A 25,052-nucleotide genomic window follows, 5' to 3' on the forward strand; every position below is an offset into this window, starting at 1 on the left:
TTGAGGCGGAGGCCGCGGAGGCCGCAGAGGCGGAGGCCGAGGCCGAGGCGCAGGGGGGGCGCGCCCCGGGCCCAGGCCCGGCCCCAGCTGCCGCTGCGGAGCCCGCCGGGAGGCCCCGGAGCGCGGCCACAGCGCAGGTGAGATGGCCCGCCCCAGGCCCAATTCCGGCCTCCTCCCGCCGGGGCGGCCCGAGGACATCCGAGGTTCCGGCCGAGGGCCGAGAGGGGGGCCCCGGGGCGCCCGGCTAGGAGCGAGAAGCCGAGTCCGCGATGCTGACAGCGGCGGGAGGGCGAGGTTGAGGTGGCCTGGCCTCAGCTGGCGGCCTACAGCGTCCAGCCCCGGGCCAGGCCCGTGGGGCTTGAGGGCGCCTCGAGGGAGGCGGCGGTTGCCGGCTCCTGGAAGTCGCAGGGCCGGAGGGAGTAATTGTAAGGAGGCGGCGGGCGAGGCCGGAGGGGGAGGGGAGGCCCCAGGCTGGCCGGGGCGGGGGGAGGGGGAGAGAGGCCTCGCCGCCCAAGGGATAGGGCCTGGAGGGGACCCGCAGGGCCGGAGCCTGCAGGTAGGGAGCACGGGGGAGGGGGTGGGCGGGTCAGGTTACAGGCCTTGGGGGACAGCAAGGAAAAGCCCGGGAAGTAGGACTTGGTGGGTGTGGGCGGAGCCTGCTCGAGTGGGGGCGGATTGGAGATCCCAGGGATGTTTGCAGGGGGTCATGCGAGGTCAGGGCTCAGAGACGTGAGGGTAAGGGACATCGCGGGGGTGGGGGGGCACAGGTAAGGCTGGGGACTACGACAGAGTGTTGGGAGTTTGGAGGAGGCGCAGGGCCTATGGACTAGGCTGGTGGGGATGTGGGGGCAGGTGAGGAAAACTAGGGTGACCTAAGGAATCTGCCTCCCCCTACCCCCATTCCTCAAGTGTTTGCCCAGGGTCAGAACCAGGGGGTTTCCTCTTTCCCACGCCTCTTCTCTGAAGCCTCGGCCAACTGCTAAGCAGGGACCGGCCGGCGGGTGGGTGGGAGTTTGCGTGGGCTGCACCGGATACCTAGCTCAAGCATCGTGTTTTCCGTATGGATGGCCCCCGTTCATCCCCCATCCCACCTCACCCACCCTGCATAGAGACAGCCCAGCAGACTTTACCTGAGTGTTTTAGAGTCCTGTATTCGTTCTCAGCCCTCTGGCGCCGGAACCTGGGGTCTCAAGTCTAGGAGACAAGACCTCACAGCCTGGTAGTGCTCCCTAGCTTTCCAGGCCCAACCTGCTGCTTAGGCCTTAATTCTATGTCCCCTCGGAGGTAAAATATTGGGATGGTGAGTGCCTGAAGCTCTGTTCTATCTTTTGAGACCAAGCAGGCACCTACACATCCTGACTCTTGCCTTGGGGGCTCCTGATTCCGGGACCCATCCTCCCTCCTTGGTGCTCCTTCTAGGCCAGGTAGTATGCTAAGCCGATCGACGAGTAAGCTCATTGATAGCTCACCACCGATGGGTCTTAGGCTTTCTCTTCAGAGAAAGAAGCTGAGGTTCGGGGCGGGGCTTGTCCCTGGTCATATGACTACACTGTGGCCTATGCCTAGTAAATCGAGTTGGCCCTCCAGGGCACCAGCAGAGAAACTCCTGCTGGTCTGATTCCCTGTTGATGGACTCTTCTTGGACCTGGCCTTTTCTAGGCTGCCTGGAGTGGCTCAATCAATCCCTTTGCAGATGGATCAAGTTTCCCTGGAGCTCAAGGAAAAGTGTGTGGGGCCTGTCAGCTGAGGCCTGCTCATATTTTCTCTTCCATTCCGCATCTGGGAGCCAGGGGCACAGGCTGTAGGAGGTGGTTATAAAAGTGGGTCTTGGTGGTTTGGGAGTGGGATTTTGTTTTGCTTGCTTGCCTAGGCTTTGTTTCCCCGCTTCGATTTCTTATCAAACTGCTCCAGCTCTGGACTAATTGCAAGGTTAACAGTGTATTCCTGGGCAGGGTGTGTGTGTGTGTGTGTGTGTGTGTGTGTGTGTGTGTGTGTGTGTGTGTGTGTGTGTGTTGGGGGGTTAGGTTTTGTTTTAGTATTTTTTTGTTGGTTTTTGGTTGCTCTTGGGTTGTGGGGGCAGTGACAGTGTTACTCCAGCTCAGGCTGACCTTGAGCTTACTGTGTGGCCTAGGCTAGCCTTGAACTATGGCCCTCTTGTCTCAGTATCCCAATGCTACGATTATATAGGCATGAGCTACCAACACAGGATGTCCTGATGGCTCTGATTGGACATCCTCAGCACCAGAGGCAGGAACCACAAACTTCTGGGTGCCTGGTACCAGCCAGTCCTGGGTTTGATGATGACTTTTCTCCCTTTCTTCTCATCTCCTTGAAGTTTCCAGACCACGACTACCACCAGTTGCCTCTGCCCTGGTCTCTTGGTTCTGTTGGGGCTGAGGACTGGACCAGCCACCTGTGTGAAGAACTTAGTGCTTACTTGCATTGTTCTCCCCACTCTGCTGCTGCAGCTCTCCTTAAAGCCCTGCCGCTGTTATCCCCTCAGTATCCCCTCAGAACCTTTATAATTGCCTTTATTCCTACCACTGGTTGCTACTGCAATCTTGTGCTTTGGCTGTTGAGGGACTATTTCCTGCCTGATTGGACCAAGGGAAGCTGCTAGGGCATATATGGGCTGCTCCCAGGCCTCAGCTGGGTGGATTATTGAGGACAGATGGTGTCAACTAGTCACAGCTGGAATGCAGAACTAACTGGTAGGAGTTAGTTGGCCCTGAAGTATGGAGGCGGAAATGGTTAGCCAGCACCTCCACCTGAAACTAGAACAGAAGGTGCACTGGTCATATCTGCTTTTCAGTGAGAACTCAGGCAAGCCCAACAAGCAGACAGGCTGAAGTGGACAGTTTGAGTTCAGTGTTCTGTGCCCGTTCCCTTGCTGGGAACTGAAGAAGCCGCTCTGAGTAACACATTCATCAGAAGTTGGTTCTGGCAATTCCTGTTCAGATGGTGACCAAACTTAGACAAGGAAATGGTCCCTGGAGGTACAGAGAAACTAGGCTGCTCTGTTAAAGACAATGGTATACCAAGGCGAGGAGATGGTCAGTGGTGTGGGGGCAGAGAGATTTCCATTGGGTAGTCAAAGAAGAGTCATGATCTGAATAAGAAGGAAGTTAGGTTGGGGGTGGTGGTGTTCTGGATGAGGACAACACATTCAAAGCTTTTATTGAGTGCGTGCCAGGCTCCTGCTGAGTTACCAAACATTCTGTCTTTGTGGGAGTAGAGTGAGGGATGACCCTGGTGTGGGCAGAGATCCTTCATGCTGTCCACAAGAAAGAAGAACCCAGTCAGAGGATCCCATGGGTCTCCCAAACACCTCCAGGCAAAGTTCAGATCCCTTGACTTATATCCAGACCCCCCCCCCTTTTTTTTTTTTTCAAGACAGGATTTCTCTGTGTAGCTCTGGCTGTTCTGGAATTCACTCTGTAGACCAGGCTGGCCTCAAACTCACAGAGATCCGCCTCTGCCTCCCAAATGCTGGGATTAAAGGCGTGCGCCACCACAGCCCAGCCATTCAGTCTCTTAAAATCTGTCCACTACCACCCACCTCAGGTTCATGAACTAGGCTTTCTGGAAATCTGTGTTTAGGCTGTACAGGGCCCATTAGAAGGCTGGCCAATGAGCTCTGACCCAGGGGTTCATTGCCAGAGCCAGCGAAACAGCACCTGCCTGGCCCAGCTGCACACCTGAGCAGAGTTTGAGGCAGTGCTGGGTGCGTGTGTCCCCTTCTTGTGAGTTCCTTTCCCTTCCATACTAGGATTCTCCCCCTGGACTACACTGAGCACTCCTCTGTGTTTGAGCTCATTCAAGCCCATGACTAGATAGCACTACGTATTTTCATCACTACCTGGCACATGATAAAACGGAAGCAGTCCTTTCTTCATGTAACCTTCTCTGAAACCTGCAATAGTGGCCTGTTTGCTAATGGTGTCTTCCCTAAAGTGCATTGACCCTGTCTGTGGGATTGGGAGAGAGAATCAGGCAGGTCAGAACTAACATGTCATAGTTTGTGCCCCAAGGATGCTTGTCATCCTGTCTGCTCTCCTCTGTGCTGCCTCAGCCGAGGTGCAAAAGTTAGAGCTTGTGGGACTTCTGTGCCTGGTGTTTTCTAAGTAGAGCAGAGAAGATGAGGATGAGTGGATATTATGATGGAGCAGAGTCAGATGTCACTGCTGGGCCACTCTACTTAGCCCTGAGACCCTGGCTAGAGGTCTTAGGCCAGGGTTACTTACTAGCCTAAGGCAGTTGTGTCGGATAGCGCCCCATCACCAAGAATTGAGCTGGTGGCCAGACATGGTAATACACACCTTTAATCCCAGTACTAGGTGGCAGAGGCAGGTGAATCCAGGCCAGCCAGGGCAACATAGTGAGACTCTGTCAACAACAAAAGAATGACCTGGTGTAAATGACATTGATTTGGTGCTCAAGTAATACCTGGTGTCTGATTTTGGGGGAGGGAGGGATTATGGGAGATTCCTGTTGTCTGTGTGCTGAACTGGGCTGTGAAAGTACTGAGGAACCCTTCAGGACGACTGCCTGATGGGTAATCCCTGCAACAGTACAGGTTCCAGGAGACAGTGAAAGGCATAAGATGACAGTTCACAGACAGGAAGGTGCACAAGAGACAATGTCAATAATAGCTGGTGGTGTTGATGTCAGCTCAGAACAACTGAGGTGGTTCTCTTGTTAGTCCTAAAACATGTTTGTGGGGGCAGTAATTTGTGGGAGTTGGCTCTTTCCACCTTGTGGGTGTTGGAGATTAAACTCAGGTTGCCAGGCTTAGCAGCAGATATCTTTACCCACTGAGCCATGTCACCAGCCTGTGTTAATCCATTTCATAGACTGACATCAAGCCAGTAGTACTATACATCACCAGTGGCAAACATTGTCAGAGATTTAAGCCTGGTGGAATACAGAAATACCTCTGTTTGCAGGTTCTGCATACTTGACCATAAATTGAAAACTATTTAAAAACAGTGTTGTGTCTACATTGAACATGTACACACTTCACTTGCTTCTTTTTGTGGTTGTTTTGGTTTTGGTTTTGGTTTTTCGAGACAGGGTTTCTCTGTGTAGCTTTGCACCTTCCTTGAACTCACTCTGTAACCCAGGCTGGCCTCGAACTCACAGAGATCCTCCTGGCTCTGCCTCCCAAGTGCTGGGATTAAAGGCGTGCGCCACCACTGCCAGGCTCTTTTTGTGATTTTAAGAATGGAATCCAGAGCCTGTGCCTGCTGGGCAAGCACTGTACCATTGAGCTGCACCCCCTGCCCTGAACAGACTTGTTTTTTCTCCTTACCCCCTAAACAATACCGATTTGAGACAGGATCTAGCTACACATACATAGTCCAGACCAATCTTGAACTAATGATTCTCCTGCCTCAGCCTCCCAAATGCTGGGGTTAATAGGGCATATAACTAGATTCTTTGATTTGTGTATTTACTTTTTTTTTTTAATTAAATTTTAATTTATTTATTTGGCAGGGTGTGGAGATCAGAGGACAACTTGGGGAAGTCAGTTCTCTCCTACCATGTGGGTCCTGGGGATCACTATTCTGGAGGCAGGCTTTACCTAGTGAGCCATCTCATTGGCCTTGCACCTAGCTGGCTTCTGGCCTCTCTTATGTAGCATTTTTATTAGATTTGGTACTCGAAGCCGTCTAGAGACAATTTAAGGCGCAGAAGCACTGGGGGTGTCGCCCTGTAGAAGAGCACTGGCCTGCTATGTGAAGGTCCTAGGTTCTATCCCCAGCACCAAACAAAGAACTTCCAGAGGAAGTGTTTACAGTCTGTGTACTACTGTGCCAGTCATATAAAGGACTGGAGCGTCTGTGTTTGAAGAGATGTGAGTTCTCCAGGCAGGTCTTTGTTCTGTTGTTTACTTTGTTTTACCATAGTCTTGCTATGGAACCTTAAACTCTTAGCTCAAGTGGTCCTTCTGCTTTAGCCTTCCAGATAGGTAAGACTAAAGTCTCAGTTTTCTTACTTGATGAATGGGGAAAAACAGTCATCATACCTGACCTGTAGGCGCTCTCAGCCAGGGTCCAGAGCTAGACTGGACTACCTACATGTACCAAGACTTGATCTCAAAACAAGTAAGAGTTGATGCGTTGTCTCGTTTAACATGTGTCCCTTTGCTGGTACCGTGGTCCTGCAAGGTCTCAAGTGCATCCATCTGCAGTGGAACCATCCTCCCTCAGCTCCACTGCTAATATTAGTTATGCCTGTCACCTCAGAGACTTTGCACTTGATCTTTGTTCCCCTGCTAGGTCTTTTGGGTCTGAAGGTGCTCAGAGTGGACTCTGACTGTGACTTAAGATCAGACCTGATGGCAATACCCAGGTCAGGGCTCCATGAAGACAGGCAGAACAGCTGCTGGGCTCTATAAGGATCTGAAGTGGCTACAGGCAGAAGGTAAAGTGCAGGGACTACTTAGAGCAAGGAGGAAGAGGGAGCAGACAGAGATGCCCATTCCTGGAGATGCTAGTGGAGGAAGAAGATGGAGGGGCATGGGCAGGAGGAGAACCAGACCAGATTGACCTTTGGAGACCCTGTGGTAAGGGCCCCCAGATAGCCAGCGACTCCTTTTCTGGATGGTAAAGCTTGGCCCATCCAGGGCTCCTGACTGCCTCAGTATTGTCTGTTTCATGGACAGGATTCAGGAACAAAGTTTGCCCCTGTTCTTTGTGTGATCCAGGCCTCTGTTTTTGCTTCTCTGGCCTGTTCTCCTGAATCAGATGTTAGGGGGGCTCATTTCATCTCAGGAAATATCCTGAGAAATGAGATGATCTTGTCTGAACTGTTATCAGGCACTGTGAAAGGGAACTGCTGTTCATCCTGTTCCTGCCATAGGTTTAATGACAGACTTTCAGGGAGGGAAAATGAATTCTGCGTGTGTGTGTGTGTGTGTGTGTGTGTGTGTGTGTGTGTGTGTGTGTGTGCGCGCGCGTGTGTGCGCGCACGCGCACCCCTACAACTTGGAGGGCAGAGGCAAGCAGATCTTGGTGAGTTCAAAAGACCACAGAAATGGATGCCAGCTGATTGTGGTGATACACATACTAGGGAGGCTAGTGTGGGAATTCAGTTTCTTCCTCTGCTATCTACCTATTCAAGGTAGAGTCCAGCCTGGGCAACTTGAGACCCTGTCTCAAAAATAACAGCAAAAAGCCAAACTATAGGATCCATACAAGTAGACCACTTTTCTCTTTACTATCAGGATGTTTACTTTTCCTTCATACTGTCTGAATATATGTATCCCATTGGTGCTGCTGAGGTTGGAACCAGAGACTTTGCCACTGAACTGCCCCAGCAGAAATTTATTGCTCACACTCTGGAGGCTGGAAGTTCAAGATGAAGGTACTGCAGGCTTAGTCTTCATTGTTTGCTGAGGGCTGGAGAGGGTGGGAGTGGGAGGGGTAGGCAGGCTTCCTTGGTATCTCATGAAGGTAGAACCATCATGAACTAATTACCTCCCAAAGGCCTCCCCCCGCCCCATTTTTTTGAAACAGGACCTCTTTTGGCCTGCATGTATGTCTGCAGCATGTGCATGCAGTGCCTGCAGAATCCAGAAGAGGGCATCAGATCCCCTAGAACTAGAGTTACAGTTATGAGTTGCCATGTGGGTGCTGGGAATTGAACCAGGAATGACAGTGCTCTTAACTGCTGAGCCATCTTGCCAGCCCCAGCTTCAAACTTACCTTTTGACTCCACTTGCCCAGAGAATAGTTGTGTGCCTCTGTGCCTGCCAAAGTCCTGCTTAACTATTGCATTAGAAACAGATTTTGACATACAAATTAGTTTTTTTTTTCTTTTTCTTATGGTGATTTGATTTATTGTTTCGAGATTGGGTCTCTAAAGCTCACGCCGGCACTGTTGCTTACTTCCTTTACCCACTGCTACGCACCATCATAACGAGCTGGTTTGTTTATTTGCTTGTTTGTTTTTGTAGTGCAGGAGTGGGACCCACTGCCATGTCTGTGTGACCTTGGTGGGGCTCAAGTCTATTGTCCAAGGCCCTTTTCCCCGAGAGCCCATGGTCTCTTCCCACGAAACACTCTGTCAGCCCTCTTCCCACAGACAACGAGTCAACAGCAGTATCAAGGTCTGAAACTCAGTGACATCAGTTCCCAAGTTTGATCCTAACTTCTGGCTGTCCTTAGGTCAGCTGTCAGAGGAGGCCAAGATAATGCTTCAGAGCTCCCACTCTTGTTTTAGACATGGAATTAGATTTGAAGCAATAGGGCTGATGATTGAATCTTTTTAAAAATACTGTTGGTGGGTATTTATATTTTATGTATTTGGGTGTTTTCCCTGCATGTATGTGTCCCATGGGCATGTCATGCCCAAGGAGGGCATCTGATTCCCAGGAACTGGGGTTAGAAACAGTTGAGAGATCTGGTTTATATGGCCCAAGCTGATCTTGAACTCCTGTGTTCAGACTGTCCTCTACCTCAGCCTCCTGAGTAGCTGGAACTACATGCAAATACTACCATGCCTGGTCCAGTCCTAGGGTCAAGGGACACAGGTGTGCTGGGTTCTTCATGAAGCAAAGACAAGGCCCAATATGCTAGATTTTCAGATTTGTATTTGCTGGCTCAGCAGATAAAAGCACTTTCTGTACGAGCCTGGCGTCCTGAGTTCAATCCCTGGAGCCCACATAAAGGTGGAAGGAGAACTGACTCCATAAAGTTGTCTTTGACTGCCATGCATGTACTGTGGTGTGTGTGTGTACATAGGCATTAAGGGGTGTGTGTGTGTGTGTGTGTGTGTGTGTGTGTGTGTGTGTGTGTGTGAAGGAGGGCTCAGCAATTAAGAGTTATTTGTTGCTTTTGCAGAGGACTCGGGTTGGACTCCCAGTATCCCCATGGTTTACAACTATCCATAACTCCATTTCCCTCTTCTGACCTCTAGGGCACCAAGCACATAGGCAGTGTACAGATACACTTGCGGGCAAAACACAAAATGAATAAATGTAACTTTAAATTAAAAAAAGCCCAGAGTGATGGCACATGCCTTTAATCCCAGCATTTGGGAATAAGAGGCAAGTGTGTTTCTGAGTTTAAGTCCAGTCTGGTCTACATAGTGAGCTCCAGGCCAGCCAGAGCGACATAGTGAGACCTTGCCTTAGCCTACCCTCTGAGTGCTGGGACAACATGGTGGTTCTACTCCAGCTGAGTCATTTTCTTAAAAACCATTTAAGTAAGCCCAGTAAACTTAACCCCAGCACTTGGGAAGTAGAGGCAGGTGGATTATCTGTGTGTGAATTCAAGGCTAGCCTGGGGCTGTATAATGAGATCTTGTCTCCAAAGAAAGAATTGGAAAGAAAGAAAGACAGAATTGGAGCTGGGTGTGGAGGCTCCCCAGCACAGAGAAGGCTGAAGCTAAAGAATTAGTGCAAGCTCAGAGAAAGCCTGGGCTATATAGCAGAAACCTGACCATACACAAAAGCAGTAAGAGATCTTTTTTAATCTTGCAAATGAACAGTATGCCCACAAAGTACAAAATTTAAGATCAGAAAAATGTACTTTGCACAGCTTTCCAGTTCTGTGCAGAGGGAAACGGTTGTGGTCTCCTTTTCTGTTTGTTTGGGGGTGGGGATTTGGCAGGGTAAAACCCTAGCATCATGTAAGGCAAGTGCTGTATCCCAGCCCTATTTGCTGGTTTTTGTTCAACAGTTTTGTTGAGATAAACCATGCACTCCACCCCTTTAAACTATAATAGTTACTTATTTTTGAGATGGGGATCTATATTGCCCAGGCTAACCTCTGTATTTAGGCTCAGTGGATCCTCCCCTTCGCTGCCCTTCAGAGTTGCTAGAAGTACCAAACCTGGCTGCATAGTGGTCTTTCATGTATTCAGAGTTGGGAAACAGTCCATCATTGATCAATTGTTGTTAACTTTTTTAAAAATTTTTATTTTTATGTTCATTGGTGTTTTGTCTGCATCTCTGTCTGTGTGAGGATGTCAGATCTTGGAGTTACAGACAGTTGTGAGTTGCCATGTGGTTGCTGGGAATTAAACGGTGGTTCTCTGGAAGAGCAGCCAGTGCTCTCAACTGCTGAGCCATCTAGCCCTGATCATTGTTAACTTTAAGTGATAGTTCATTACACCAAGAATAAGTACACATCCCTTTGCTCTAAGCAAATTTATTTCTTCTTTCCCAGCTCCTTGCAACTATGTTTCACGTGTTAATGGATTTGCCTGTTCTGGACATTTCGTATAAATGGAATCATATGTCCTGTGGTCCTTCTGTCGGGCTTTTTCCTATCATATGAAGAACCTTGAGACTTTTTCCAAGTACTTTCCCATATTATATTCTCTCCAGAGTGCGTAAGAGTTCAGAGTTCTTACCTTTGGTACTACCTGCCATATTTTACAGTGGATATGGAGGTGGCTGAACTTAGAGCCTTGTTCACACACCCCAGCCTTTTGCCTGCTTTGTTCCTGCTTTCAAGCCAACAGTATGAGGTGATGCCTGTTTTGCATTATGGTTTGAACGTACACTTCCATGGTGACTAGCAGCATGAACAGTGAGTGCCAACAGTCATATTCTGGGCTGCAGACAGTGGTATTGACATGCCAATGGCCATTCTTACATAGAATGTAAGAATGTTGGTGCAGTATACCTGTGTCTTCTTGTGTGCTCTAAAAGACTGATCTTGGCCATCTGCTCTCAGAGTCTGCAGGTCCCGCATCCTCACATTCAGCCAACCATAGATCCACAAAGAGTTCTTCTGATGGTGAAACTCAGTGGTAGAGCATGTGCCTAGCTATGTAAAACACTGGGTACCATCCCCAGCACTGCCCAGAACATTGTAAAAGTTTTTTTAGATTCATTTAATTTTTGCTTTATTTTATGTGTGTGGATGTTTGCCTACATGCGTTTATGTACACCATATGTGTGCCTGTTGGATCCCCTGGAACTAGGGTTATGGATAGTTGTGAGCCACCATATGGATGCTTGGAATCAAACCCTGGTCCTCTGAAGGAACACAAGTGCTCTTAAGTGCTGAGCCCCTGCCCAGAACATTTTTAAATCCAGGTATTCACACCTATTATCCTGGCATTCTGAAGGCTGAGGCAGGAGGAATGCCCTGAGTTCCAGGCCAGCTCTAACAGGAAACCTGTCTCCAACAGACAAGAATTTTGAATATGGAAAGTATTTGTATAGCACTTATATGGAACCAGGTATTACAAGTCCTCTAGAGATCATTAAAAATGTATGGAGCCACATCAGTAACCCCAGCACTCTAGAGGTGGAGGCAGGAAGACCAAGACTCTAAGGCCAGCCTGAGTAACATGAAGCCCAGGAGCTTAGTGGTGGAGCACTTGCCTAGCACACTGAAGGCCCCGGGTTCAATCCCTAGCAACACAAGAAAGCAAGGGGACTTGAGTGGCTGCGGATTCCAATATCTGTAGTGCCCCTGAACCAGTCCCCTGCAGATAACCACGGGGTGACTGTTTAAAGGCAGGACTGTGTGGGGACAGGAAGTGGAGGTGGCACTGCCATTCTTAGATGTGTCACAGATTTCACCATGTGGACGTTGTGGCTCCCATGTGCTCTCCTGCAGGAGGTGAGGTTGCTGAGGCAAGGCAGGGCCTATGTTGGTTTCTGCCACCTGACCTGTCCAGTGTCTATCTCCTGTCCTCACGCAGCTGCTGCCATGGCGCAGACCCTGCAGATGGAGATTCCAAACTTTGGCAACAGCATCCTTGAGTGCCTCAATGAGCAGCGGCTGCAGGGACTATACTGTGACGTGTCAGTGGTGGTTAAGGGCCACGCCTTCAAGGCCCACCGTGCTGTGCTGGCCGCCAGCAGCTCCTACTTCCGGGACCTATTCAACAGTAGCCGCAGTGCTGTGGTAGAACTGCCAGCCGCTGTGCAGCCACAGTCATTCCAGCAGATCCTCACATTTTGCTATACAGGCCGGCTGAGCATGAACATGGGGGACCAGTTCCTGCTCATCTACACAGCCGGCTTCCTGCAGATTCAGGAGATCATGGAGAAGGGCACCGAGTTCTTCCTCAAAGTTAGCTCTCCAAGTTGCGACTCCCAGGGCCTGCACCCGGAGGAGGCCCCATCTTCAGAGCCTCAGAGTCCTGTAGCGCAGACACTGGGCTGGCCAGCCTGTAGCACGCCACTGCCCCTTGTGTCACGAGTCAAGACAGAACAGGAGTTGGACTCTGTGCAGTGCACACCCATGGCCAAGAGGCTGTGGGATAGCAGCCAGAAGGAGGCTGGAAGCAGTGGTGGCAACAATGGCAGCCGCAAGATGGCCAAGTTCTCCACACCAGACCTAGCCCCTAACCGCATGCCCCAGCCAGTCTCAGTGGCCACAGCTACAGCAGCAGTGGCTGTGGTTGCAGTGGGGGGATGTGTGAGTGGACCCAGCATGTCAGAGCGGACCAGCCCAGGTACCTCCAGTGCCTACACCAGTGACAGCCCTGGCTCCTACCACAATGAGGAGGACGAAGAAGAAGATGCAGGTGAAGAGGGTACAGATGAGCAGTATCGTCAGATCTGCAATATGTACACCATGTACAGTATGTTGAACGTTGGTCAGACAGGTGAGTGCCACCCCTTCCGTGGGCGTGTATGCATGTGTACGTGTGTATGTGTGTGTGTGTAACATGAGTACACTTGCCACTGTTCCCACAGCTGAGAAGGTAGAGGCCCTCCCTGAGCAGGTGGTCCTCGAGTCTCGAAGTCGAATCCGGGTGCGACAAGACCTGGCATCTCTTCCAGCTGAGCTTATCAACCAGATTGGCAACCGCTGCCACCCAAAGCTCTATGATGAAGGTGACCCCTCCGAGAAGCTGGAGCTCGTGACAGGTGTGCTGGCCAGGCTTTAGTCCCCCCAATCCTTTTGCTCTGCAACCTATGGTCTCATGTCATAGTTATTACAAACTAGCGCCCTATCTGTGTGTCCCAGGGCAGCTGACATCCTCAGTTCTCATTTGGTAGCAGCTGTCCTAACAAGAGAGGTGTTAAATTAGATGATTTTGGGCTGGGGGCTCCTTACTTAGCATACATAAAGCCCTAGATTCCCTACCAAGCACTGCATGATCTAGGCGTGGTGGTACACATCTATAATTTCAGCACTGGAGATAGAGGAAGAAGGGTCAAGTTTGTTTTTGTTTTTGTTTTTGGTTTGGTTTTTCGAGACAGAGTTTCTCTGTGTAGCCTTGGCTGTCACTCTAGACCAGGCTGGCCTCGAACTCACAGAGATCCACCTGCCTCTGCCTCCCGAGTGCTGGGACTAAAGGCGTGTGCCAGCACTGCCCAGCTAGATTCCAAGTTTTATTTGAAGCACCACAAAAGGGAGGTGGGTGGAGAGAATGGTACCAAGCTATCTTCAGGGTGAGATGGAACACATCTAGGATCCTAGATTCAGAGTTTGAAGCAAGCCTGGCTACATAGTAAGACCCTGTCTCAACCAAAAAGAAAGGAACAGGAAGAGGGAGGAGAGAGACATTGATTTGCTTCTCATCAAAGACCAGTCTGTAGGTTTCTGAGTCATAGGAGCTAGTGGGGAGGGGTTGTGGCTGGGCCAGAAGATTGGAGCTCACTGCCATAGGGGTCTGGGGGTGCTAGTCTTTCTGGCCTCTGACATCTTGTTTATACCTACCTAGGTGTATTCAGAGTGCCTCTGGCACACTTGGGTGTTCAGACTAGGTGAGTTGAGATTTGGGTCCAGAGCATGTGACTTCTCTTACTAGGCACCAATGTGTACATCACAAGGGCACAGCTCATGAACTGCCACGTCAGTGCAGGCACGAGGCACAAGGTCTTGTTGCGGCGGCTCCTGGCTTCTTTCTTTGACAGGTGAGGTACACCCCAGAGCCCCAGGATTGGGGAACAGGTTCTCCCCTCCCACCTCTACCAGGAACTCTGATGCCCTCCATTCCTCTGCCCCATCTCCAGGAACACGCTGGCCAATAGCTGTGGCACTGGCATCCGCTCTTCCACCAATGACCCTCGACGCAAGCCGCTGGACAGTCGCGTCCTCCATGCTGTCAAGTGTGAGTGTTCTGCTGGGCTCTGGGGTGGGCTGATGCGTCTTTGTTTTGGTTTGGTTTTGGCTTTGGTGTTTTGTTTTGTTTTGTTAGTTTATTTGTTTTTTGTTTGTGGTGTGGGTGTGGGTGGGTGGGTGGTTTTTCGAGACAGGGTTTCTCTGTGTAGCCCTGACTGTCCTGGAACTCACTCTGTAGACCAAGCTGGCCTCGAATTCAGAGATCTGCCTGTCACTGCCTCCCATGTGCTGGGATTCAAGGCTACCACTGCTCAGAGGGCTTTTGTTTTTTCCTTCAATGTTTAATATGACAGATGGGTGGAGTTTGGTTTGGTTGATTTGTTGGTTTTGGTTTTTTTGAGACAGGGTCTTTCTACATAGTCCTTGCTCCCTGGCTGGCCTGGAACTAACTAGATCAGACAGGCCTTGAACTCCCAAGTGCTGGGATTTAAAAGCCTGTGCCAGCATACAGGCTAGGAGTTGAGTTTTGAGATGGCTTGGTGGATAAAGTGCTTGCCTCATAAGCATGAGGACCTGGGTTCAGCTCTCTAGTATTCACAAGCTGCGTGCGTATCTAAAATCCTGGACCTGGGGAAGCAAGACAGGAAGATCCCTAGAGCTCACTGGCTGTCCACTCTAACCAATTTAAAAGGCTTCTGTGTCCAGGCATGGTGGCATGCACACAGGAGACAGAGGAAGGTGACTCTGTGAATTTGAGATCAGCCAGGGCTATGTAGAAAGAGAGACCCTGTCTCAAAAAAGGGGGTGGGGTGTCTGGGGCCAGTGAGGTGGTTCAGTAGCTAAACAACCTGAGTTTGATCCCCTGTATCCTTTCTACAAGTTGTTCTCTGACTGCCATATATCCAAATAATGATAAGTTTTAAAACTTGAAAAGGGTTCTAGCTGGGCGGAGGTGGCACACACCTTTAATCCTAGCGCTCGCAGAGACAGGCAGATCTCTGAGTTTGAGGCCAGCTTGTTCTACAGAGTGAGTTCCAGGATAGCCAGAGCTACACAGAGAAACCCTGTCTCTAAAAAACAAAATTTAAAAAAAAAAAAAGCACTCAAGAGTTCAGGGTCAGCCACAGCTACATTAGAAGAGGGGTGGGGGGGGTGGTTCTGAGGTTCTCTTGTGGCTTATTGGGAAAGAGGCTGAAATTAGGGGTTTCTTCACATTTGGCACATAGTATGGAAGGGACCTGAGTGCCTTTGTCAAGGAGGAGGATCTTTGTCCAGGGTAGTCAAGAGAAGATTGAGGTGGCCAGGCCTGTCAAAGGGCAAGTCTGTGGCAGTGGCAGCCACTTGTCAGGGAATGCCTGGGTTTGCATTGGCAACCTTCCAGGCTCTGAATCCTACAGCACTACATGTCCCTGAGTGGGAGCCCAGGTGGGCAGCAGTTTTGTATGGATAGTGGGATCCACTAGACACAGAAGCTGGGAGACTTAATGAGAGGAGTCTAGACCCAAGCTGCCTGCTCTGCCCCCACAGACTACTGCCAGAACTTCGCCCCCAACTTCAAGGAGAGCGAGATGAATGCCATTGCAGCTGACATGTGCACCAATGCCCGCCGAGTGGTACGTAAAAGCTGGCTGCCCAAGACCAAGCCGCTGCACCTGGTGGAGGGTGATAGCTACAGCAGCTTCATCAGCGACACTGGCAAGATAGAGCCGGACATGATGAGCATGGAACACAGCTTCGAGACAGCCAGCCACGATGGCGAGGCCGGCCCTTCAGCTGAGGTTCTCCAGTAACATACGTGTGACACCCCCCTTACAGGATGTCACACTCCCCTTCCTATCACACCCCCCCCACCTACCACCCGGTCACAATCTACTGTCTGTCCCTCTCCAGGACCTGTGAGGGGTACTCCATGCCCTCTGTCAGGATGCAAGAGCTGGCAGACCAAAGCCAGGCACTGCACCCAGCAGAGGGTAGCACCTACAGCAGCTTTCTCAGAAACCCTGAGGAAAAGCTGAACATGATGGGCATAGAATACAGCTTCAGACAGACAGCCCCTCCTGTCACACACATCCCTACCACCTTAGTCACGAGCTACTGTCTGTCCCTCCCCAGAATCTGCAGGGGGTGCTGCATGCTCCCAGCCTCTCTGCCTCCCTGTCATCCCACACCTTTTCCCCAAAGCAAGCTGGGCTGGGTCAGGAGAGGACAGGCATCAGGTGGGATCTGTGACCTTCCTCAACACTCATGGGGAGCCCTGGTTCCCCTTCCTCTTAGGCATTTCCCAGCACCAGGCCCGGCTAGGGGATGGGCAGAGCTCCAGAAGAGCCTGCCCCTCACTGTGGCTGCTTGGGACTCCATGGGCCCAGGGGTTCTCAGGACCCCTCCCACCACCACCCCCAGTGCTTCCATGTCTCCAAAAGCGCCTTCCTGTCCCTCTCGTCTGTCCCTGCACCTTGGGGCTGGGGTAGGTGAGGCCAAGAGGGACTGTCCACTTTACAGCTGAGGAAATAAGCCCAAAAGGCTTAGAGAAATTCTAAAACTGACCCTCTGTGGCAGCCTCCATCATACCCCTCTTAATCCCTCCCTGCTCTGCCTCTGTGGGCCCCCTCAGCCCACGAGGCTGGTTCTAAGAGAGCAGTGCTCCTGTGGGCAGGCGAGAGTCTCAGGACAGGTTTCCAGTCTGGCAGAATTTGTGGGTGTGCGTGCGTGTGTGCGTGCGTGCCTGTGTAGAGTGTTTGCTTTTAAAAACATGAAGATCAAGAGGCAGCAAGACCGGGGTCGGAACCAGGGAGCAGGCTGGGTGGCTGCTGCCCTTCTCCCATCCGACCCTGGGCAGGGCTCCCAGCCCCCACCCCCTGTACATAACTTTTTGAAACATTTTTTTAGCGAATGAAATATTGAAGTATAAGATTTCCTTTTATTTTTCAAATCAATGGGAATGTGTCTTGAGGTCCCCTGGGTCCCTGGGCTGTGGAAGGCAGGATGCAGGGAAAACTGAATGTGTGTGTGTGTGTGTGGAATGTGGGTGCATGTTTCCACAGGGGCCCAGTCCCAGTGCCCCAGGGCTCCTGTGGATCCAACCAGCTTCCTCTCCCCCAGGACTACGGTTAAAGGGTGTTCACAGGTCCCCAGTTGGCTGAGCCCACTCCTGGGGGATGAGGCAGGGCAGGGTCCACATCCATTGTTGGTGGTTTGTGGAGCTTTCTCTGGCCGTTCCTTTCCACTCTAACTCTCCAGGAGCAAGCTCTTGGGTTTCTGAGTTTAATATGTGAGCACAGGGTTTTTGTTACCCCCTCCATTAATGTCATTTCACCATCTCACTGGTTCTGTTCTAGCCCTGACCTCCCTCCCTCTTCCCAACTCTGCATTCTAGCTGCCTCTTCAGAGGCAGGGGGTTGCAGGATTGGAGAAGGTGGGATGGAGCCTTTTGAGTCAGATCTGGAGACCTGCCTCCAGGCCAGCAGCACCCTCTAATCTGCCAGGGTCCCTCTTAACATCTGATGGTGAGGGTGGGGTGTTGGGTCTGACTTGGCCCCCAGTACCTTAGCCCTGGGTGGCCAAGTGGAGGGGAGTTGACACCCCTAGCTAAAGCACAAGCACCTTAGTCATACCCCCTCCCTCCACCCTTGCCCTGGCCTGTTGTCCCACCTCCCCCAGCGAAGATCCCAAAGCACAATCTCCTGGTAACTTGGCAAGCAGCTGAGCCTGGCCATGGTGAGGGCAGGCTGTGCTCCCTGCCCAGAATTAGTAAGGGGGCAGCTCCATGGGACTGAGAGGTCTTGTAGTAGAGTGGGCAGCAGAGCCCATTGGTTCCAAGCACCTCAGGAGGTGGCCCTGACTCCCGGGGCTTGGGGTGGGGGAGGTATAAAGCCAGGGGTGCAGGGGAGAAAACTACTCACTAGGAGAGCCAAAGACAGGGTTGTGCCTTACCTCAGGAGCCACCCCTGCGCCCCTCCTCTGGCGGTCAGCTGCTTGCCCTGCCCTCCTGAGAGCTGCATGCTCCCCACCCCAAGTACCCAGGAGAGTGACAAAGTAACCCACCTAGCAGGAAAGACAACTAGGGGCAAACCCAGTGGCCACCCTCCCACCCAACCATGCCTCTCATGGGGACAGGCCATCACCCACTGGCCCATGTGAAGTGCCAATGCCCTCCCCACCCAGAGCCAAGCCCCCACCCCTCCCAGGCCCACAAGTGAGATTGCACATTAACTACTGTACGGAGAGGAGCGGTGTTGGGAAATGTGAACCCTGAGAGTCAGTGATGCTGATAAGAATAAAGAAGACGCCTTTGTAACAGCCCTGCTGTGCTGTGCTCACTGGAGAGGGATGTGCTGGCCACCCACCAGGAGCACAAGTGCACCTGGAAAACAGCCAGGGGCTCTGTGGCAGAGGAGCATGCAGAAGGCACTGAGTCCCAGGATCCCAAGAGGCCAGAAGAACAAAGAAGCATGGGGAAACCATAGTGGCTCACACCCAGAGGGGTTGAAAGCAAGACATGGCAAGTCTGAGAGTAGCCTGGGCTACTTAAAAGTCTTCTAAAGAGGACGTTGGGGGTTTGGTGCTCAGGTCTCATCAAGTCACTGGCCTTCTCTGTGCCATCAGACTAGCCCAAGCCTACCCCCCTCTGTGAGGAGTTTGTCTGTAGGGGTACATTCTTGTGAAGATAATGAAAATTACCAGGAGCACCTGGGATTAGAAGGTTGGTTTGGTTTGTGATTTATGAAACAGCTCCCTAACAGCTTAGGTTGGCCTATGACTTATGACCCTTTGGCCCCTGCCTTCCAATCCTATGTTTCGCTGAGACCAGGAGCTTATATTGTGGTATAGGAAAAGAAAGCCCATACTCAGCCCTTGGGAAATAGTTTGAGGCAAGTGGGATGGCTCATCAGAAAAAGGCACTTGCTACACAAGCCTAGTGACCTGTCTTGGATCCCCAGAGCCATGTAAAGGTAGGAAAGAACTCACTTCACAAAGTTATGTGACCTCATGTCGCATGGAACATGTGCCTACACACTAACAATAGACTTTTTTTAAAAAAGAGACCAAAATCTTTTCTGTATCAAATATTGGCACTTGAATTCCCAACATACACAGATACCGGAGAGTGAGCAGGAAGCTTAGAAAAGCCTTCTAAAAGAGAACATCCAAAGCTTGAATCAACGCTGTACGGTACATTTTATTTATTTATTTATATATTTTTAAATTTAATACTGGATTTTATTTCTATTGGAACGATTAGAAGGCAAGGAGGAGGGTAGATTTGGGGCAGTTTGTGCAAGGTCTTCCCAAATCATCACCCTATAAATGCAGTGTCAGAAGCTCAGGGTCCAACCTAGGGCCTAAAGATCCTACTAGTTCTGGAAGAGATCCTTGGGTTGGCCCTCCAGGTTCACTCCCTCTTTCCAGTAGACAGGGACATCCCAAGTCAGAGAAAGGGGAGTAGAATCAGGACCGGAAAAACCACACAAGCACCACAATGGCACACCATTGTTGTCTGAAGACAAAAGGGTCAGAAGTCAAGAAGACAAGGCACCACCAGCTACTCCCTCCTACTCACATCCCAGGCTTTAAACCCTACCAAAGAGAACTCATCACTCATCGTGTGGGACACTAGCCATCTTTCTGAGGACCCATCCATCTGAGACTCTGTGGTCTAGTTCATGAGTAAAGGCATCCAGTATGCCACCAATGCCATGGTGGAATCCAAGCCGCTATGCACCAGGAAAGCCAGAGGCATGCCCCCCAAGCCCTGGCCTTACATGCCCTCCTCCCCAACATGACCCAACATGTGTTTCAGAACCTGGATGCTCCCAAACACCATTTCCAGCTGTTGATCCTAGTGGTCCAGGGTCAGCTGCTGAGTGGAGAGCAGCAGCTAGAAAACCTGAGGGTTCCACAACCTCACCCTGCCACACCTCCCCAGCCCCCACAAACCTGCTGGGTAGCTTGCTGCTCTAGATATCAAGAGGACTCTGAGACTTCTGGGCAGCTGGCAGAGTCAGAGCAGGGTACTGACCCAAAGCAGACCACCCAGGGTAGGTTTGTAGCAGATTGTAGACAAATTGGATGGGCTGTCTCCCCAGACCTGCCACTTACTAACCAAGGGGGGGCCCTAAGGTCATGCCACGCCTTAGTTTCCTCACTGCTGGTTTGTCCTGAGACAGGGTCTCACTATGTGGCTCTGGCTGGCCTGGAACTCAGAGATCTCTGCCTCTGCTTCCCAAAAGCAAGTGCCACCTAGCTTATGAGAGCTATAGTCCTTATTGCCCAAAATTGAAATAAGGATTATTAAATTAATGTATAAACAATAGCTAAACCCTGGCAGTGGTGGCACAGGCTTCTGATCACTGCACAAGGCAGGGGCTGGTGGATCTCAGAACTACAGAGAAACCCTGTCTTGGAGAAAAAAAGAATGCCCAGAATAGGACTCAACAACAGGAAATGCTGATACACCTTGGCTACTCTTTGTCTTTGTGACATTTATTTACTGTGTGTATGTATATATACACTCATGCCAAGCACTTTACTCAGGGCACTGTGGCACCTGCCCTTCTTGTGAATTGTTTTCACTGTAGTCTAGGCAGGCCTTCAACTTAAATCTTTCTGCTTTACCTTAGTCTCCAAGTACCTGGGATTACAGGTGTCTGCCACCTAGCCTACTTTTTGTTTTTAATTCTGTGTGTGTCCCTGTGTACACAGCCACATTTTATTTAGGTTTTGAGTTTTTTAAGGCAGTATCTCATGTGTCCCCAAACTCTTAAGTAGCTGAAGATGACCTTGAGCTTTTGATCCTCCTGCCTCTTCCCTGTGAGTGGTAGGATTGCAAGTGTGGGCCACCACACCCTATTTATGAAGTGCTAGGGGTATAGCCTATAGCTTAAAACACACTAAGTAAGCACTCTACCAACTGAACCAGGCATGGTACTAAACAGCATTTGGGAGCCTGAGGCCAAGAGGATTGCTGTGAGTTCAAGGCCAGTCGGGGTTACAGAGTGATTCACAGCCTGGATCAAGACTTAATTCCTGGAGCCTTGGACCCAGATTTGCTGCAGGAGGTCTTTCTGGACTTTCCTGGCCCCTCTGATAGGAAGCTGGAACTCCCCTCCACCCCACCCCCCTACCCCCCACCCCCCCACCCTGTCCCAATACTCCAAGGCCCCTTTGCTTCTCAGGTTAGGAGGTCGGATGGCTAATCAGTCTTTAGGCTAGGTTGTTGCCATCTCTACAGACATTACTGAGTTGTTCTGTTCATTTAGTCAGAAGGGCTGCGGGAGGGTGTTTCATGGAACAACTTCACAGGACAGTGAGTTGGGGGCGGAGGGCAAGATGTGGAAGGTTTTTTGGGTTTATTTTTCTCCTTTCTGCCTTTAAGACAGGGTTTCTCTGAGTATCCCTGGCTGTCCTGGAACTCTCTATAGACCAGACTGGCCTTGAACTCAAGAGATCTGCCTGCCTCTGTCTCTTGAGTACTGTGATTAAAGGTATGTTCCACCACCACCCAGCTTGTTTTGTTTTTTTGAGACAGGGTTTCTCTTTGTAGCCCTATCTGTCTTCAAACCTGATCTGTAGCCCAGGCTGGCCCTGAACTCAGAGGAAGGCCTGTGCCACCAGGCCTGGCTCTTTTGCCCCAACCCCCAGACATGTTTAAAAGGACTAAGGAGAAATATGTAGCACGGTGCTGGTAGACGCATGCACACAGTGAAAAGAGGGCTTTCTGGTTGGATGTCTTTAATCCCAGTGGTCAGGAATGTCCAAGCAAGCAGATCTCTTGAGTTTGAGGCCAGCCAGGACTACAGAGTTTGACCTACAGAGTAAAACAATTAGAAGAAAAAAAAAGTAAATAAAAAAAAAAGTGAAAACCTGGGGGCTGGAAAAATGGCTCATTGATTAAGAGAACTGCTTTTACAGAGGACCTGAGTTCTGTTCCCAGCTCCCATGTCAGGCAGTTTACAAGCTCAGATAACTCCAACTCCAGGGGATCAGATGCCTTATGGCCTCCATGGAAACCCACATGTATGTATACATACACAAGAGACACACACATATACACATAAGTTAATGTTTTAAAAAAACAATTTCCAGCCTGGGCTACCAAGTGAGTCCCAGGAAAGGCACAAAGCTACACAGAGAAACCCTGTCTCGAAAAACCAAAAAACCAAAAAACAAAACAAAAAAAAAAAAAAAAAAAACAATTTCAAAAAACAAAAGATTAGGTCTAAGGCTGTGAAGCTGGCTCTGAGACATTTGATGCCAAGCCTGAAGACTGAGGTGAAAAGAGAAAATCAACTCTGTCTTCCACACATGCATACTCACAATAAATATATAAATAAGTAAATGTAAAAAATTGAGATCTCTTATCTAGGCCTAGAACTGCTGAGTTTCCTACATCAGCCTCCTGAGCGCCTGGATTATAGGCATGAGCCACCTTTCCAAGATTACAATGAATTTACTTTGTTTGAGATGGGGTTTCTCTATGTAGCCCTGGCTGGCCTGGAACTTGATATGTAGAACACAATAGCCTTGAACTCACTGCAATCCTCCTGCCTCAGCCTCCTAGATACTGGAATTCGAGGCATAAACCACCATACCCAGCTCACCATATACTCTCCTTATCTCTAGACAACTCTCGTGTGTTTGAAGAGCACTGAAGACATCGGGTTGTGCCTGCTAAGTACAGACACATCATTTACTTCCCAACATTTTTATTACTGAGAGCTTGGGTGTAGACATAAAGAGGCCGGTAGATAGCTGGGCGGTGATGGTGCACGCCTTTGATCGAGAGGCAGGGCCAGGCGGATCTCTGTGAGATCCAGGACAGGCACCAAAACAACACAGAGAAACCCTGTCTTGAAAAAACAAACAAAAAAGGCAGATAATGAAAGAACGCACAGGCTGGACATTGATGCAGAAGGGCAGGTTCCCACATACAGAGGACAGAACACATGGTCAGGCTGACAGAAAGTAACACCTGGTGGTACTGAAACTAGATGAATCCATTACCTCTTTATGATTCCTCTCTATGAAGGCCAGGGCTGTTGGGCTAAGTGGTCCTTCATTTCCTGAGGATGAAGATAGCATTAGTCTAGACACCCTAACACAAGCTAAAAGTGGTGTTGCACGATTTAATACCAGCACTCATGAAGCAGAGGCAGATGGATCTCTTGTTGCCAAGTTACAGTGAAACCCTGTCTTGAACAAACAACACACACACTAATCTCCCAACACAACCCACTAGAACTTCACCTAACCTGTACTGCTTCCTGATCTGCTCTGTGAACGAACACCTTCTTTCCTGCAGGTCAAGGGTCAAGGCTAGAGACATAAACTCCCTCAGGCATACTCCCATACCTCAAGGCTTTAACGCTTCCTAGCTGTTCAGCTTCCTTAAAGGGCTGGCTCCCACCGCCCCTTACTGTGGCCAGACTCCGCCATACGCTGTCTCTAAAGTCCCAGCACATCGACCATTTCTTCCAGGTTCCCGAGGTCCCACTCAATGCTTTGCAGGCCGTTTCGGCGCTCATTGGCGGTCCAGTCGAGCTCTTCCCGCCCAGCTACAGCGCTTCCCCGCAGGAGCTCACCCCAGCGCCGGTACAGCCACGGGCCGTATTCACCGCTTTCTGCACCTCGCTGCGGTACAGTGAGCACGACAAACCAACCGAGGCCTAGACACCCCAACCGCCCTCCAAATTTTCTTCCACTCCATCACAGGTAGACACGTGCACCGGGACGGCTATACCCGCCACGGCATTGGCTAGCCAGGAGACTGCTCCTTTCCACCCCTTTCCAGCCACTGTTACTCACCCTCGGACTACAAAGAGAGGGTCCTGGAAAAAACATATCAAGCCCCTCCCCCCACTGGGCGAGTGCAGGAACTCCTTCACTGCTAGTGAGCGAAACACGCTCGATGCCACCCCGGCCTGGGAGGCCACCATCGAGAGCCCAGCCGCCAAGAGAGAAAGAGCGGCCCTAGAGGGCCAAAACGTGTGGACTTCCGCCTGCACCTCGGCCATCTTGGTTGTGGGCGTGCAGTGCACAAGCCTCACCCTACACGGCCAATGTCCTACAGAATTGGGTCGAACCTCAGACTGCTGCTGTGAAACCTCAGTTTCCTTTTTAGCCAATATCAATAATCCTAGTTTTCCATAAATCTTAGGGGATCACAGCGGGGTAAGGAGCTCATTCTATCGATGCATTAAATTTAGCTCAGCAGTTAAGAACACTTACTGTAGCCGGGCGTGGTGGTGCACGACTTTAATCCCAGCACTTGGGAGGCAGAGGCAGGTGGATCTCTGTGAGTTGGAGGCCAGCCTAGTCTATGTATTGAGTTCCAGGACAGCTAGAGCCACATAGTGACCCTGTCTCAAACTTCCCTGGCAAAAAGGGAAAGAACGAGCACAAGTTCGGTTCCCAGCACCTACATGATGGCTCCAGTGTCCAGAGATCTGACGCCCTCTTTTGGCCTCCGCTGCCACTACAAACTCGTGGTGCACAGGCATGCAAGCATATATTAAAAACAAACACAAAAAACGCTCGTGAGACAGAAGCAGTCGGATCTCTATGAGTAAGTACAAGTAAGACCCTAGTTCAAAATACCAAAAATTAATAAAAGGCCATTGAGATGGTTCCGCGGGTAAAGACACGTGTCACCAACCCGGGAGGTGGGAACAGACCGAGACATTTGCCTTCTACACCTGCGAGTGCAGGAGGGTTTCGAAGCCGTTTTTCCGTAAGCCCCATAAGTTCACTCCACCCGGACTCATTCCTCATGACGGTGCCGCAGCATGGACATAGCAGAAGAGAAGGAAACCATAACCACTAGTCCAGTGGAGGGACGCCGGGACTCAGAGCAGACCGGCCAGACCACGGCTGTGCCAACCACACGGGAACTACCCGGGACAGCGCTAGGGCTGGAAGCACCAGAAATGAGGGGGTGTGGTCTACGATGGAGGCTCCGCCCCGGAAGCCCATAGCTCTGGCTAAGACATGGGGTCCTTGTCCTTATATGGGCTTCCGGAAGTGGCTCGCGGCGCCACGCTACGTCATCACATCCAAATTTAGACAGGGAAG

General features: G+C 50.6%; 2 protein-coding genes and 1 long non-coding RNA gene across 4 annotated transcripts; 1 reads left to right on the plus strand and 2 right to left on the minus strand.

Moving 5' to 3' along the window:
- The first annotated feature begins 30 nt into the window (after positions 1–30).
- On the plus strand, positions 31–18,281 carry Nacc1 (nucleus accumbens associated 1). 2 transcript variants are annotated; one of them, XM_052729646.1, is made up of 6 exons: positions 31–137; positions 11,668–12,579; positions 12,671–12,844; positions 13,732–13,837; positions 13,937–14,034; positions 15,513–18,281. In XM_052729646.1, exons 2-6 carry the CDS (start codon positions 11,676–11,678, stop codon positions 15,773–15,775), a joined length of 1,545 nt encoding a protein of 514 aa, XP_052585606.1. In that variant the 5' UTR covers positions 31–137; positions 11,668–11,675; the 3' UTR covers positions 15,776–18,281. The 2 variants fall into 2 exon arrangements, with proteins under 2 accessions (XP_052585606.1, XP_052585605.1); XM_052729645.1 differs by lacking the exon at positions 31–137 and adding an exon at positions 7,229–7,368.
- On the minus strand, positions 17,097–23,995 carry Stx10 (syntaxin 10). The gene is given in 5 exon segments (XM_052729544.1): positions 17,097–19,681; positions 19,747–19,821; positions 23,433–23,578; positions 23,581–23,612; positions 23,787–23,995. Coding segments are annotated over 5 exon segments (567 nt in total). The 3' UTR covers positions 17,097–19,576.
- LOC128104681 (uncharacterized) lies at positions 21,117–23,441 on the minus strand. Its single transcript, XR_008216048.1, has 3 exons — positions 23,334–23,441; positions 22,986–23,044; positions 21,117–21,789 (listed from the first exon to the last, which is right to left on the minus strand). It is a non-coding gene; the product is annotated as an uncharacterized LOC128104681 (long non-coding RNA).
- Positions 23,996–25,052: the final 1,057 nt, after the last annotated feature.

The sequence above is a fragment of the Peromyscus californicus genome, unplaced genomic scaffold (genome assembly GCF_007827085.1).
Source record: "Peromyscus californicus insignis strain IS unplaced genomic scaffold, ASM782708v3 Scaffold_8__1_contigs__length_139910024, whole genome shotgun sequence".
In the NCBI taxonomy this organism is placed as follows: domain Eukaryota; kingdom Metazoa; phylum Chordata; class Mammalia; order Rodentia; family Cricetidae; genus Peromyscus; species Peromyscus californicus.